The sequence below is a fragment of the Octodon degus genome, unplaced genomic scaffold, assembly GCF_000260255.1.
Source record: "Octodon degus isolate 3935 unplaced genomic scaffold, OctDeg1.0 scaffold00003, whole genome shotgun sequence".
In the NCBI taxonomy this organism is placed as follows: Eukaryota; Metazoa; Chordata; class Mammalia; order Rodentia; family Octodontidae; genus Octodon; species Octodon degus.
Window position 1 is genome coordinate 25,508,131 of NW_004524579.1, and position 14,682 is coordinate 25,522,812.

The window sequence follows — 14,682 nt, forward strand, 5'->3', positions numbered from 1 at the left end:
GGCTGGAGAGGAGGAAGAGGAGGAAAAGGAGGAAGAGGAGGAGGAGGAAGAAGAAGAGGAGGAGGAGCTCAGAGAAAAGCTGTGGCCATCAGGACCAACCACAGAATCGCAAATAGGAGAATGTTCTTTACAAAGCCCGTGAGGTTTTGATGGATAGATTTAGTGGCCAGCCCCCTAGTCTGGGCTAATATTAATGCACAGTCCTGGCTAGGTGAGGGCAAATGGGTAGGAGTAAATGAGAAAAAAAAATGAAATTATGGTTTGTGCCACTGAGGACAGGATGCCAGTTGGTGGAGAGCTCATACAGAATTTTAGATGATTGTTCCCAAGGGAAGTTCTAGGGAGCCCTGGTCCTGTGGAATTCTCTGTGGAATACAAAGGAAGAAGAACAGGGTAGATCTCTGGCTTTGAAAGGTTGGGGAACAGCACATGCTCTGTACTTCAATCTAAAGAGTCAACATCCACCAAAGGCCACTGATGGCATTGAGAAGCTCAGTGATAAAAAGTGGACAACTCAACAATTTACCATGTTAGCATCTTAATGATCTTTTCACTTAGTATGTCCCAAACATTTGATTAGGGAGCTTTATGAACGCCCCCTTACTCCCAAAGCTCTTTCAAACCTCCAAGGGAATGAGGACCACATTTCAAAAGATGTGTTCTGGGTCACCACAGCTGCACTGCGTATAAGCCACTAGTGTCCCCCTTGTGAGCAGCTCCACTGCACCTGGCACTGGCGAGCAGGAGGATTGAGCTTCCAGAGCACACGGGAGCTCAGTAAGAGAACAGGCAGGGATGGGATGGGCCCTGCACAGGGGGCGCACTGCTGTGTACTGTAGGGTTGGGCATGGGCTGCTGGGGAAGCTGCACAGCTGCTGGGAAGGGGAGTCTAGAGCTGGACCCGGACAGGACACAGCTCATACAGGGGTGTGTGTGTGTGTGTGTGTGTGTGTGTGTGTGTGTACAGAGAACACTTATTTGTGTTTCTGAGTCCAGGAAGGAAACAGTAGACCAGGAGGAAGGTTTCCATACATTCTGTGGCTTGGTGTGGCCTCAGAGCCCTGTCACAAACAGAATGGCTGCTACCCTGCTATCAAAGGAGACTGAGGTTTGGCTGCAGGGAGCAGAGGGTTGGACTATACAGGGTGGGAGTCCTGGGGTGAGCCCAGCCATGATCATCTTCTCTGTGCTCACTTTGACAGCCAACTCTGTTTGTGACTTTGCTGTGAGCAAGGACTGGGGGTGTTTGGAGAGAGGTGGGACGTCCCAGCATTGGGTGTCAGCTTCTGGTCCAAGGAGTGTCTTCAAGGTCCTCTTGTGCTTCTCTGATGTTAAGAGAGTTTGCAGAATAAGTAGTGTGTGTGTCAGTGTGTGTGTCTGTGTGTATGTGTATATGTGCATGTCTGTGTGTGTCTGTATGTCTGTGTCTGTGTGTGTAAGATATGTACTGTATGTGTACGCACAGCCATGCACCATGAGTGATACTACAGATTGCATCCTCCATAGTGGTCCCATGAGGTTATAATGGAACTGAGAAGTTCCTGTCACCTAGTGACATTCCAGCCTTTGTAGTGGTGTAACACGAGGCATTCCTGCTGAGTCTGTGGCAATGCTGGGGTAAACAAACCTGCTGCGCTGCCAGCTGTATGAAACTCATGTATAGTACAGAATACTTACAGGGTTTTGTACTTACTGTACTATATACTTTTGTCATTATTTAGGGTGTTGTCCTACTTTTATATAAAAAAGATACACCGTGAAAACCTTAAACAGGACCTTGAGGAGCTAGTCCAGAGGCACTGCCGTCCCAGGGCCGACAGCCTTGTGCCTTGTGCCCCAAACCCTCCCAGGAACACAAGCTGAGGAAGGCAGTGATGGTGAAGATCCTCAAGCTCTGTGTTTGTACCTGAGCTTTTAACAGAAAATTTTAAAAATTTAAAATTTTAAAGCTAGAGAAAGCTTATAAAACAATAATACAAATAAATAAAATGTTTTGTACAGCTATAAAATGTCTGTGATTTTAGCTAACTATTATTATAAGAGAATCAATTGATTTAAATAATTTTTTAAAGCTTATGGATGTGTATGCTGTACAGTGTGTGTGTGTGTGTGTGTGTGTGTGTGTGTGTGTGTGTGTGTGTGCTTTCTGGAATGAGAAACTCTCCAGTCACTCAAAACCTAAGGCTTCGGTCTGGCAGTCCCTGGCCTTGTGTCATAATGAGGCCCAGGACAGCTAAGGGCATTGCCTGAGGTCAGTTGGTTGCTTGGGTCTCTCTCCCACCAGCCCTTCTACAAGCGCAGGGCCACATAAGCTTCTCCCCTCTGCCCTGGGCTGTGTAAACTTCTCTCCCTGGGCTGGAGGTTCTTCTGTAGGGAGAGCAGGAAGCTGGACCTTTCTGTGTTTGCTCTCTCAGGCTTATTCAAGGCTGGATCCACCAATAAAGAACACACTCTCTGGGAAGTAGGCTGGCTTCCACTGCCAGGGTAGTCGGGGTGTGAGAGGGTGAGGAGGAGAAAAGCTTGCTCATGAGCTCTGTCCCATCTTAAGGAAGATGAAGAAAATTTAAAAAAAAAACAAAGCCTCCATTTCTTTGCCATGGTTCTGAGGGCCTCTGGTGAGAAGGGAGGGTAGAGGCCCCTGTACCTGGCTCAGGTTCATTTCTACCTGGTTCTCATTGCTTGTGGGCAATAGTCTGTAGATGCAAAATACACAGGTCTCCTTTTCCTCACCACCAGAAGCTTAGCCTTGTCCATGTGGGCCCTGCAGCGACGTTGGCCATGGGCTGCAGCCATGAGGGCAACAAGGAGGATGGCAGGTGTGGCCTCTCACAGGCTGACTCCTCCAGAAGTAGACCTGGTGGTGGTCAGAGCCAGCCACACTGGCCTGCCCAGGCTTCTGTGTTTGCAGGCGTGGAAGACCCAGGCCCTTGAGTATTTATCTGTTGTGTAGTTATGAGGATACAATACGGCCTCAGGGAAGGATCTGCTGACCTTGGAGGGAAAACATGCTGTATTGGCCAGCTTTTCTGTTGCTACAATATACCTGAAAGCCACAGCTTAAAGAAAAGGCTCGACTCAGGCGACAACTGGCGGACTCCAAGGCAGGAGCATGATGGCAGAAGGGTGTGGTGCCGGAAAGCAGCTCACCTTAACGGTGACCAAGAAGCAGAGGGAACAGGGACAAAGGAGGAAGGACCTAGGACCCTCTGTAGTCTCCAAGGCCAACCCCTGTGATTTGCCTCCTCCAACCAGGCCCCACCCCCTAACAGCACAGGTAGCTACAAACTTATCAGTGGGTTACAGATAAGTACAGCGCACACACAGTCCCTTGCCTTCCAGCGGCCTCCCCTCTGCACACGGGGGACTTTCAGAGAACACTTTAGCTCTGAATCAGAACAGGTGTAATGCGCCAGTCCCACAAAAGGAGTCCATAAGTGACGTGGTTGGTTGATCATTGTGTTAGTTCACTAAGGCTGCTTGATTCGAACATCTGACCCCAAAGTGAGTGGGGTACAGAGCCCTGGGCTCTTCCCCTACCTGACTGCTGGCCTCTGTAGAGCACCAGAGGGGCACTCTTGCCTAGGAGGAGGCCTGGTATTCCCAGCGTCATTCTCCTAGTACCTGTTGGTGCCCTGATTGGGACATTCACACTTCTGGCTTGTTCCAGCCTCCAAACTGCCTGTGGTGGCTAGCGTGGAGACTGTGTGACCTCTGCAGGCTGTCAGGCTCAGGCTTTGGGGAGGCATTCTGCCTACTTGATTTTTTGTTTACTTGTCATCCTGGCCAAGCAAATAATGTCATCTTTTGCACCCTATCTTTTCCAGAATGGCAGCAAAGACAACTCTCTGGACATGCTGGGCACGGACATCTGGGCTGCCAATGCCTTCGATTCCTTCAGGTAACCTCCTCTCACTCCCCTTTCTGAGGTGTGTGGCCTTGGCTGACCCATCCTCCTGCCCTGCTGAGTCAGTTCTCACTGGCTGAGAACTAGAGGGAGGCAGAGGCAGGTGCAGTAGAAAGCAAGAGAGGGAAAAGAGCCGAGGGCAGAGGCTGGGGCTCCAGGGGAGGAAGATAAGGTCTTGAGAGTGCAGAGGCGGGAGAGGGAGAGAGAGGGGCAGAGAGAAAAGAGGGTGCAAAGGGAAACAGAAACAGACTAAAAGGGAGAGAGAGAAAGAGAGGTGTGGGATTGAGAGGTCAGGAGCAGAGGGGGGCACATGGCTAGTGAGGAGGTCGGCAGAAGAGGCAGCCTCACGCTTCCTTCATGGAAAGTCTGGAAAAAAAGAGACTCTTCACTCTAGAAGTCTCCTGATGGGCCTCGAGAATTGGCTCGGGCTCCCCTAAAAGGCCTGCTAAGGAGCCTGGCCACAGTGTCCACCAGCCATTCCTCGGATCCCAGCCTGCCCCAGGCTGGCGAACTCAGGGCTTACTCCAGGCACACCCTGGCTGGGGCACTGCCTCACCCAGTGTGCCAGGTCTCCTGAGATGGGAATCCTGAATACCAGCCCTTGCTCCCCCACTCATTAACCTCAGAGTCCCTGTGACCTTTGTGAGCTGCTTGTCAGAGGCCCAGTGGCAGATTTTTCAACCCCCTCCCAGCCTTCCTCAATGCAAGGGGGAGGGGACAGGTGTAAAATAGCCACTGGCCCACACCAGGGCTTTGGGAGCAGGCGATAGCCTACAGCAGACCCAAGGGAGTCCCTAGGGATCTCCAGGCTGGCCTGCCCTTGGGGAATGACTCCCTCAGCCTCTTTCCCCGCTGGCTCAGGCTCCTGTCCTTCAGTCACTGACTGCCCCTCTTCCCACTCCCATTTTTCGCCCTCCCACCCCCTCTAGTGGTGCCACCTGGGACCTGCAGCCTGAAAAGCTGGACTTCACGCAGTTCCACCGCAAGCTCCGGCACGCACCCAAGCAGCCGCTGCCCCACATCGACCGTGAAGGGTAAGGAGGTGGGGGTCCTGCAACACCCGGCACATGGGAAGCCGACACCCAGGGTGCTCTCCCTGCCCTGCCCTAGCATTGTAGGCTCACTAACTGCTCTCCAAATCACTGCCTTTGTCCACAGTATCTGCTCCTAACCACCCACGGAGGTCCCCTGGCAGTCACTGGGGCCAGTGGGTCTCAGACTTGATCAAACATTTGAAACCCCACCGCACTTAACCTCCAGCGGGTCTCCGCTCCCAGGATCCGATACAGTAGGTTTGAGAGGAGCGAGGCCAGGAATCTGCATTTCTAACAAGTCCAAGAGGCTGCTGAGGCTGCAGCCCAGGGTGTAACCAGTGGTGTAACAGAGGCCGTCTCTCCTGTCAGCTCTGTGCATCAGTGTGGCTGTCCTTTTCAAATGGACCTCAGTGTCTGGGCTGCCCTCGGGCACCATGGCTCCAGCCACAGGCAGCAAGACAAATGACTGCGGATTGTATTTGTTTAAAATAATTTTCATTGAGGCAAAATTCACTAACATAAAAGTAATCATTTTAAAGTACAACTCAGTGGCATTTAACATAGTTAACAATATTCTGCAACCACTGCCTCTCTATTTCCAGAACATTTTAATCGCCCCAATTAAAAAGAAAATACCCGTCTGTGTACACTGCATGAGCAAGATTCCATCTTCTGGCTGCACCACCAGTTGTGCACCCATCTATACTGGTGGCTATCTGGGTTCTTTCTACCTCAGGCTATTTGAATAATACAGATACGAACATTCGAGGCTGCTCTGTCTGCCCTGTGGCCCCCAGGGAAGCGATGGTCTCCCTCTTTCGTGATGAGAAGAGAGAAGTCTTGCTTGAGAAAGGCTACACAGAGCAAATGCAAAAGGACAGCACCTTGTGGGCATGATCCTCTGGGAACAGCTTCAGGAGGGAAACTATGTCTTCCTGGGATCTCCAGTCTCTCCTTTGTCTCCTGAGGGCTCAGAACTGGTGAAAGCAGGGGGGAAACTGAGGCCCAGGGGACCAAAGTGATGCCACTGCCTCACTGCCTGCGGGTGTCTATTGAGGATGCATGCTGCGCTCCAGAATCCCGAAGGTGGTGCTGGCCCGGCTTTCAGGGACTAACCGCCATATCAAGCGTGCTGCTTGTTCCCTGTGGCCACCTTGTGGTGATGCAAGGAACTCCATCTCCCACAAGGTCCTGAACCATGGGGGATGGACTCCACGTGTCCAGCCACTGCAGCCTCCCACAGAGGCTGGGCACCACTCGGTTGCCAAGGCTTCCAGCAGTCTGTGTTTCTATGGAAGGACAGGAATCAGAGCAGGCTGTTGCCTTGGAAACCTGGTTGGTAGCAGTGACTCAGCTGGCTGTAGCCACTCCCCCCCCCCCATACCTGCAATCCTGCAGGAGGTGCTGCCACGACCAGGGCAGACTTGGGCAGCAGCCTGCCCCTGCCCACTGCCTTCTGCCTGCCCCTGGGCTGTTGAGTGAGAGCAAGAGGCCTGGAGCATGACGTGGCTTCAGAGCCCGGTGCCCACTGGAGAAACCCACATAAACTCCCAGAGGGATGTCAGCCGTTCCAGTCAGGCCGAGTCCCCAGTACCTTCTCCCTAGGGCCATGGCAGGGCAGAGCACAGATGACTACATGCAGGTGATGCCTTCACAGGCCACCCTGTCACCCCTAGGCAGACTTATGTGGTGTGATCGAAAAACACAGTGAACATCTGAATTAAAAATTTATTACAATAAAAGATATATTGCCATTAATCTCCCTCACAATACTCCCCCTTGCTAGAAGTCCACTTAGCCCATTCTCCTTGCCATTTCTGAAGCAGTTCTGGACGTCCTCCTTCATTTTTCTTCTCTTGGCTGCCTTGATAACCTGAATTGATTCAAAACATTTTATGGCAATTTTTGTCAAATAAAAACAGTACCATGTGCCCTTCTGTACTTTGTTCACTGGACGCAATACCATGCAACTTCGGGCTCTTCTCAAGTCAAAATGACTGTGAAAGGTAAGTGTTTTAATAGAATCGAGACATCAAGGCAGACACAGGCACAATAAAGCCATAAAAGAGGACATCCAGAACTGCTCCAGAGAGTGGCAAGAGTGGTGGGACAAGTAAGTGCATTTGAAGCAAGGGGAGGTGTTTTAAGGGAGGTTGATGGCCATGTCTGTACTGTAATACATTTTCAAATGTAGACAGTCACCATATTTTTTCATTCACACCTTGAGTTAGTTCAAAGGCAGCTGGAGGAATGTTCCAGGTCTTTCTCCACTTCCTCATCTGCCGCCCAGCAGCCTGGGACATGGAGAGTGAGCGCCCTCTTCTCTCTGGTAGCCACTGCACCCTCCTCACACCCCTCTGCCTGCCCACACCTGGGCTGGCCTCCAGCCTCCCCTCTCCAGCTCCCTCTTCCCTGGTCTGCCTCTCGCACCCCACCCCCACCCCTGCAGGAGGCGAGGCCAGCCGTGCTCTGCAGTGCCCATGTGCTCAGCCCCTGGCCTCTGCTAGGCCACTCACTCTGCCTGAGGCTCATGTGTGTACATCCGGGCCCTTTGTATTCCTGTTATTTTGAGACAGGGTCTCACTAAATTGCTGAGTTGCACAGACTGGGCTCAAATTTGTGCTCCTCCTGCCTCATCTTCCCACAGTGCTGGGACTACACGGTTAGGCGTCCCATTCCCACTTCCCAGTCCCACATCCTCTGCCCTCTGCCCAGGTCAGTTCCACATGCTGCTCCTCCACATTCCTACAGCACCCTCCTCCTGTCCCCGACAGCACTGACCACTATAGGCAGGGCTGTGTCTGCCACAGCTGTTTAACCCAGCTGTTTAACTGGGGACCCAGCCCCCAGTGCAGAGCATATGCTGGCTGAAGAAATGAAGAGTTTGTAGCCCCTGCTTTTCCATCCAAGCCTTTGCCTGCTCTAGCTACCAGATCCTCTTCCTCTGGGTTCCAAGTGCTTCTGTCCATAGGACTTTTGTGACTCTTGTCTTATGCTGCCCTCTGGTGGCAGTCAGGCTCATGGCTCTAATAGGTAAAGCTGAGGACTTGCTCAACAAAACACCCAGGGCTTTATTTTATTGACAAGGCCCCAAATAGAAATAGATGCCTGGTAAATATTTAAGTGAATGAGGTACTCTGAAATTTAAGAGTTGCACTAACTCTGCACCTGGGCAGTACTGCTGCCAGCCTGTGGGCAGCCCTCACCGGCCCCAGTCAATACTGACAAGGGTAACGACACTTACTGCACCCTGCCACGCACCCACGCTGTTCTCAATGCTTGTCTTGTGAGAGTTAAAACTCAGGACAGAGATATGATCTGCACTGTGACGAGGGAGAGGAGACCCAGGAATAGAGGAACTTGCAAGCAGCTGTGCTGGCCCCAGAATCTGGAGTCTAATTGGTCACAAAAGTAGTCCTAGCTGCAGGGATCCAGTTACATGATTCTTTATTATAATTTTATTTCATTTTATTACCTATATTTACCAGCCATATTGATTAAATTTCATATATAATGCATGTAAATAATAAATATCTAGGGGCCAGCCAAATGGCCCAGTGGATCAAAGCGCCTGCTTAGGCAGATGCAGGGGCCAGGAGTTCGATTCCTGGGCCTGCCATACTGGCCCCGCCCCCTGGTGCACTGAGATGGCAGTTAAGACTGGGCGTGGTGGTACACGCCTGTAATCCCAGCTCTTGGGAGACTGTAAACAGAAAGATCACTAGAGTCCAATCTATATAGTAAGACCCTGAATACCCTGTACTAAGTACATTTTTTAAAAAAATATACATATCTAAAATGCTTCTTCTGGGCTGGTGAGATGGCTCAGTGGTCTAAAGCACCTACTTAGAACAAGCTTAGCAAAGCACTGGGACCGCGGTTCAATCCCCCAGCACCACATGCCAGCCAGCCCCGCCCCCTGGTGGGCTGAGCTGGACACACACACACACACACACACACACACACACACACACACACACACACACACAAACAAATAAATAAAATTAAATTAAAAAAATAAAATGCTTCTTCTGTGTCAGACAGAATCATAAACTCCTAAGCTCTTGAGTCCAGTGACTAAGCCAGTCCTGCAGCCACTTTTTGATGTTAGGCTCTAATTTTCCCTGTTTTACAAACAAGGAACTTGGGGTTCAAAGAGGTGAAGCGGCTTGCAGGGGTCAGCTAGTTAGTAAGGGTGCAGCTGCAGCTGGGGTTCATGCATAGCAGTTTTGTGTCAGAATCTGCGCCCTTAAAGATACAGAACACCTGGATCTTTAGCCTGCAAACAGGACCAGTGGCTCAGGCCTGAGGGCATACCTATCACAGGGCCACCACACAGGCCACACAACATCTGAGCAGGCTGAGACCCAAGCCAAGGAGAGAAGCAGCCTGCCCACCCTCCATCCCCAGGCTTTCTGCCATCCCCTGCCAGCCTCTGTGACCTTGAGAACATTGCTTGGTCTCTCTGTTCACTGATCTGTTTTCCTTTGCTGCAGTAGGACAAGGTGGAAGGGCTTTTGTAAGAGCTGTGATGGGCTTTGGGATGTCATTAGCCAAGAAGGGCCATGGGGCTCCTCCATTCCTTTGTAGCCTCCCTGCAAATTGGATGTTGCATGAAGGGAAGAGAAACACACACACACACACACACACACACACACACACATACACACCTCCAAGGCCATTTTCCCCAGGTGGGACAGCTGACTGCAGGCCTTGTGGGAGGCAGGGCCAGGGCTCTCCTGCCCATCACTCCTCTCCAGTGGCAGAGCTGGGACAGGATGTCCACGTGAACCTTGTTCCAATGCCTGTCTGTGTTTTCTGGTCCAGGTGTGGAAAAGGGAAGCTGGAAGATGGAGATGGCATCAACCTGAATGACATTGAGAAGGTCCTTCCTGCCTGGCAGGTAGGTGCAGGGCGGGTTCTCTCACCATGCCCACCTTCAGTTCTGGTGCTCTGCCTGGGCAGGCCCTGGGCACTGCAGCTGGCCCTGGCTCCAGGAGCCACGCACTGCAGTGACAGGTGGGCAGGGCAGGTGCTCACCACGGACCTGGTGAGCTCACCATTCTGCAGTGTGTGTGGCAGCTCATCCTCAGTGATGCTGCGGGCCCCCTGGCGAGCATGTGGTCCCCCAGATGCACTCAGCTGACTTGGCGGGTTCTGCTCCTTGACTTGAAACTCCATAGGGAGCATTTTGTGCTGAGCAGCAGACTGCCTCGTATGGAGGGGCTGCATTTGGCCTTCTGAAAAGTGGAGCTGTCCTGCCAGCCTCCGCGCATCTGCTGTGCTTGCTGACTGGGTCATCGACTGGACTTAGTGCCAAGTGGGGCCAGGCTGTGTAACAAAGAGGACTCACTCACCCGAGCCACAGCGAAGCTAGGCATAGATGCCCACAGTGCTGGACTTGGGGCAGAAGCAGCAGCGCTGGCTCCTCTCGGGCAGGGTGAGGGGGGCTGCCGATGTCAGAGTCAGAGCCTCAGAAGGAGTTGTGCCTGCCACTGCTGGGCCTGGCACCCTTCTCCACCGTGTCGCCAGCCCTCCTCTCTCCAGAACCTCTCATGCTGTTTCACCTACATCCACCTGTCCCTTCCTGGTTCCTGTCCCATTCCATCTCCTCTCTGCTCCTGCCCTGCTCCTATTGCTGGGAGGGTCAACAGATCCTGTAGTTCAGCCCTAGAAAGTCAGTTCTGGCAAGACTTCTGGCTTTCCACCTTAGCTCTCTGGGGGGTTTTTTGAGTTTCTTAGATCTAGAGATGAATGGTTTCCTCAAATTTGGAAACTTTGTAGCCATTTTTTTTTCTTCTTCCCCCAACGATGGGGCTATAATTCTATGTATGCCATACTTCATAGTTTTCTGTGACTTGCCAAAGTTCTCCTTCACTTGTGGTGGTGCTGGTGGTGCTGCTGGTGCTGCTGGTGGTGATAGTGCTGATGATGGTGCTAGTGCTGGTGGTGCTGGTGCTGGTGCTGCTGCTGGTGCTGGTGGTGCTGGTGCTGGTGGTGGTGGTGGTGGTGGTGGTGGTGGTCAGGGTGGTGGTACTAGGGATTGAACCTAGGGCCTCATCCACACTAACCAAGTGCTCTACCACTCATCTATATTCCCAGCCCTTTCTCATTTTATTTTGAGACAAGAGCTTTCTAAATTGCCCAGGTTGGCGTTGAGCTTGTAAACCTGTCTGATTCTCCTGTATACCTAGGATTGCAGTTGTATGCCACCTTCTCTGGCTGGTTTTTATTTCAAGTCATTTTTCTTCTTTCAATTTTGATAGTTTCATGGCTTGGTCTTCAAGTTCACTCACCTTTTCTTATGTCTAGTTCGCTGTTTATCACATTCAGCATATTTTTCATTTCTTTCCTTTTTGTTTTTAATCTCTAGAAGTTCAATGTGGGGCCAAGTAGGGTGCCACATGCCTATGATCTGAAAACTCTAGGAGGCGGAGGCAGAAGGATCCCAAGTTCAAGCCCAGCCTGAATAATTTAGTGACTTTGTGAGACTCTCAAATTGTCTTTAAAAACAGGGAAGGGATAAGGATGTAGCTCAATGCAAAAGCCCTAGGTTCAGTCCCTAGTCCTGCATTTAAAAATCCAATGTATGTATATATATATTTTTTTTAAAAAAATTTTATTTTTATTTTTATTTTTTTGCAGAACTGGGGATTGAATGTCCTATCTTCTTAAGCATAAGTGCCCTATTTCTAATAGATGTTTTAGTGTCCTTCCTGACTAAATCTATCATCTGTGTTATTTCCTATTGTTTCTGTTAATCAATTTTTTTCCTGGTGATGGGCTATATTTTTTGCATGTCTGATAATTGTATATTAGATGCCAGGCACCAGGAGCTTTACACTTCTGGGTGCTAAGCTTTTGTGGGGGAGGGGTATTTATTTTCCAGCATCCCTTTAAGTATTTTGAGATTTGTTCTGGAACATAATTACTTCAAGAAAATCTGATGCTTTGGAGATTTCTAAACTCACCAAGGAGGGAAGACTTAGGGCAGACCTTTGCCACCTGGCTGGGGCAGTGCACCTTTGGGGACTGCTGTGCAGTGTCCTGCGTCCTGGCTGCTGGAGCAGCAGCGCCGTTTCCAACCCTGCGATCCTAGGACATCACTCCGTTTACTTTCCTGGGCTGTCCCCAGGCTTAGGCCATTCCTCGTACATGGGTACAAATGAATGCTCAGCCTGGGGCTCAAGGTTCTGCGTCTCCCTGGACTTCTCTCTCTGGGCTTTCTTTTTTCTAATGTCCTGCCTTCGATATTCCAGGTGCCTTGGTTTCCAGTTGTATGTTGTGTCTGTCTAACTCATTGAAACTGCCATCTCTGTGTGGACGCCGTACCCTGTGGCTGGGACTCTATCTAGCTGGGACTCTATCAGCTGGGACTCTATCAGCTGGGACTCTATCTAGTTGGCGGGGACACATACTTAGGTCATCTCGGTGCAAAGGAATTATGGTGACTTTGTGGCAGAGAAACCTGGTAGGCTCCAACCTGACCAGGTGGCCCAGGATAGCATGAGTAGAGACAGAGGGCCGCGGTGCACCTCTGATGAGTCACAGTAGGAAAACCTACCGTCATTCCTGGGGTCACGTGGGTGAATGCCCTTGGTGTTGAGCAGTGCACTCCAGAATATTTGAGGGATTCAACCCCCATGCCTGCTGTTGTCTTCAGATGGTTTAGGAGACCTTCAGTGGTGATGGTGTGTAAGTACACAGAGGGAGGAGCAAATGCAGGGAGGGTTAGCAGGCCAGGAATCCAAGTGAGTTCCTTATAGCAGCACTCCTGCAACTTCCCTGCGTACTGAGAGGCCCGCGAAGCCACAGCCCCCAGCCTGGGTGCACAGCTAAAGGGCCAAGTGCTGGTGCCGTCTCAGTCTGTGTTACCATCACTGCTGAGTAACGTCAGCCTTGCCCCAAAAGTAACTGAGTAAGGTCCTCCCAATGGCCACCTTCTCCCTCCTCCCCTTCATGCCCACAGCACTCATGAGCCATGTACAGAGCACATGTGAAAGAGCAGATCTGGGGAAGGAACCAGCAGGCCGCTGCTTGAGCTGAGGCGGAAGGTATGGAAGTGGCCTCCAGCCAGAAGCCTGAGAGCACCAGAGCCAGGACAGAGACAGGTCTGACCTGCCCCACCACCACAGTGCAGCGGAGAGTAAGGACCCCTGTCCTCCTGCTGGTGGTCAGGAGGCTGGCAGCCAAGTTCCCCTGAGGCACATGGCAACACCTGCGCTCTTGGGCATCGTGTTGGCTTCTGCTCACAGTCGACTCTGGACACTGAGTCAGGCTCCACATTCTGAGGGGGATCGGACTAGAGGGCCCCATGTTGGGAGGAAGGGTGTGGTTCACCCCCTAATCCCGCAGATGTTTCTGGGTAAGGAAAGGCGCTCCTGCTGAGAGCAGCTCGATGGTCCTGGGCTGCGTCCACGCTGACGCACGCAGCCACCAAAGCCGCGAGTGATTGCGCGGTGTGACCTCCTAGGCAGCACAGAGGTTGGACTGGACACAAGGAGTCAGATTCTGGCCATCTCCCTCAGTGTGCAGTGTGGCTTCACCTGATAGGCCTCAAATGGCTCCTCCATAATGATGCTGTTGGGGTTTATGGGCTGTGAGGACCTCGGGTGCTGCTGGGGAGGAGCAGGCATGGAGAAAGCAGCGCCAGCGCCAGCACCAGCTCAGGCTCATCCAGAAGCGCTCCCAAGCAGGATTTCTGAACAGTTTCCTTGGCAGGGCCGATCCCACTATTAAGCTGATTTGGAAAATCATCAGCCTCTGAGGCTTTCTACTCTTCAGAGTTGCTTTCTTCCAGGAGCAATGAATCAGCGAGCGCTCCTGCGCTTCTATGGCCCAGGTGTGCTGTGCGGCTCTGGAGGCCACTGCAGAAGAGCTCTTCTTTCTCATCTCTGTGTTCAGATTGGAGCGCACAACAAGGATGCCCACATTCACACACACGGGTCCACACCCCTGCTTGCATGCATGGATGTGTGTGTGCGTGGGACACACACATCACAGATATCCCATGTGCACATGCATGGACACATATGCACTCATACAGCCACACATGCCTGACATGTGCGCATACATACACACACACACACAGACACTATACATAGTCCACATGTATCACACACCACACATGGGCACATGCACATTACATATATACCACATACTATATGTACACATACATGGAATGCATACATGTATCACATCCATACGTATTTTCATGACACACACTTTGGACCTACTTTGCCCCAAGAAAACAAGACCTTGATGCCCCAAGTGTACCCCAGATCTGCCTGAGAAGCTCTCAGACCTGCGCCTGTCTGACATCACCCTAGACCAGTGGTGGTGAACCTAGGGCATGCGTGTTATTTGTTTTTCTTTTAAGAAAAGAGAAGTTAATGTTTGAGTTGTTTTTCCAAACTAAAACCTCAGTATTCAGGTTTAATTTTAGTGTTGGCACTTTGTGATAAATAAGTGGGCTTTGGACTGCAGTTTGGGAACTTGGTCTCTGAAAGGTTCACCTTCATTGCACTAGACCCACTGAACTAGTCATCTATTGCTCAAAATCTAGCAGCTTAAAAATAGATTTATCACTGGGGATATGTGGCACAAGGTCTTGAGTTTGATTATCATTAAAACTTTTTTAAGAAAGGAAGAAAGGGAGGAAGGGAGAGAGAGAGGAGAGGAGAGGAGAGGAAAGGAGAGGGAGGGAGAGAAGGAAGGAAGGAAGGAAGGAAGGAAGGAAGGAAG

At 51.1% G+C, this 14,682-nt stretch overlaps 1 protein-coding gene across 5 annotated transcripts in view; it reads left to right on the forward strand.

Moving 5' to 3' along the window:
- The window catches only part of Ctif (cap binding complex dependent translation initiation factor), a 315,277-nt gene that overhangs the window by 125,214 nt on the left and 175,381 nt on the right, over positions 1-14,682 (forward strand). For all 5 annotated transcript variants that reach the window (XM_023714714.1, XM_023714712.1, XM_023714720.1 and 2 more), the window contains 3 exons: positions 3,825-3,898; positions 4,834-4,938; positions 9,766-9,841. In XM_023714714.1, coding sequence (XP_023570482.1) covers positions 3,825-3,898; positions 4,834-4,938; positions 9,766-9,841 — 255 coding nt within the window. The remainder of the gene's footprint in view (positions 1-3,824; positions 3,899-4,833; positions 4,939-9,765; positions 9,842-14,682) is intronic.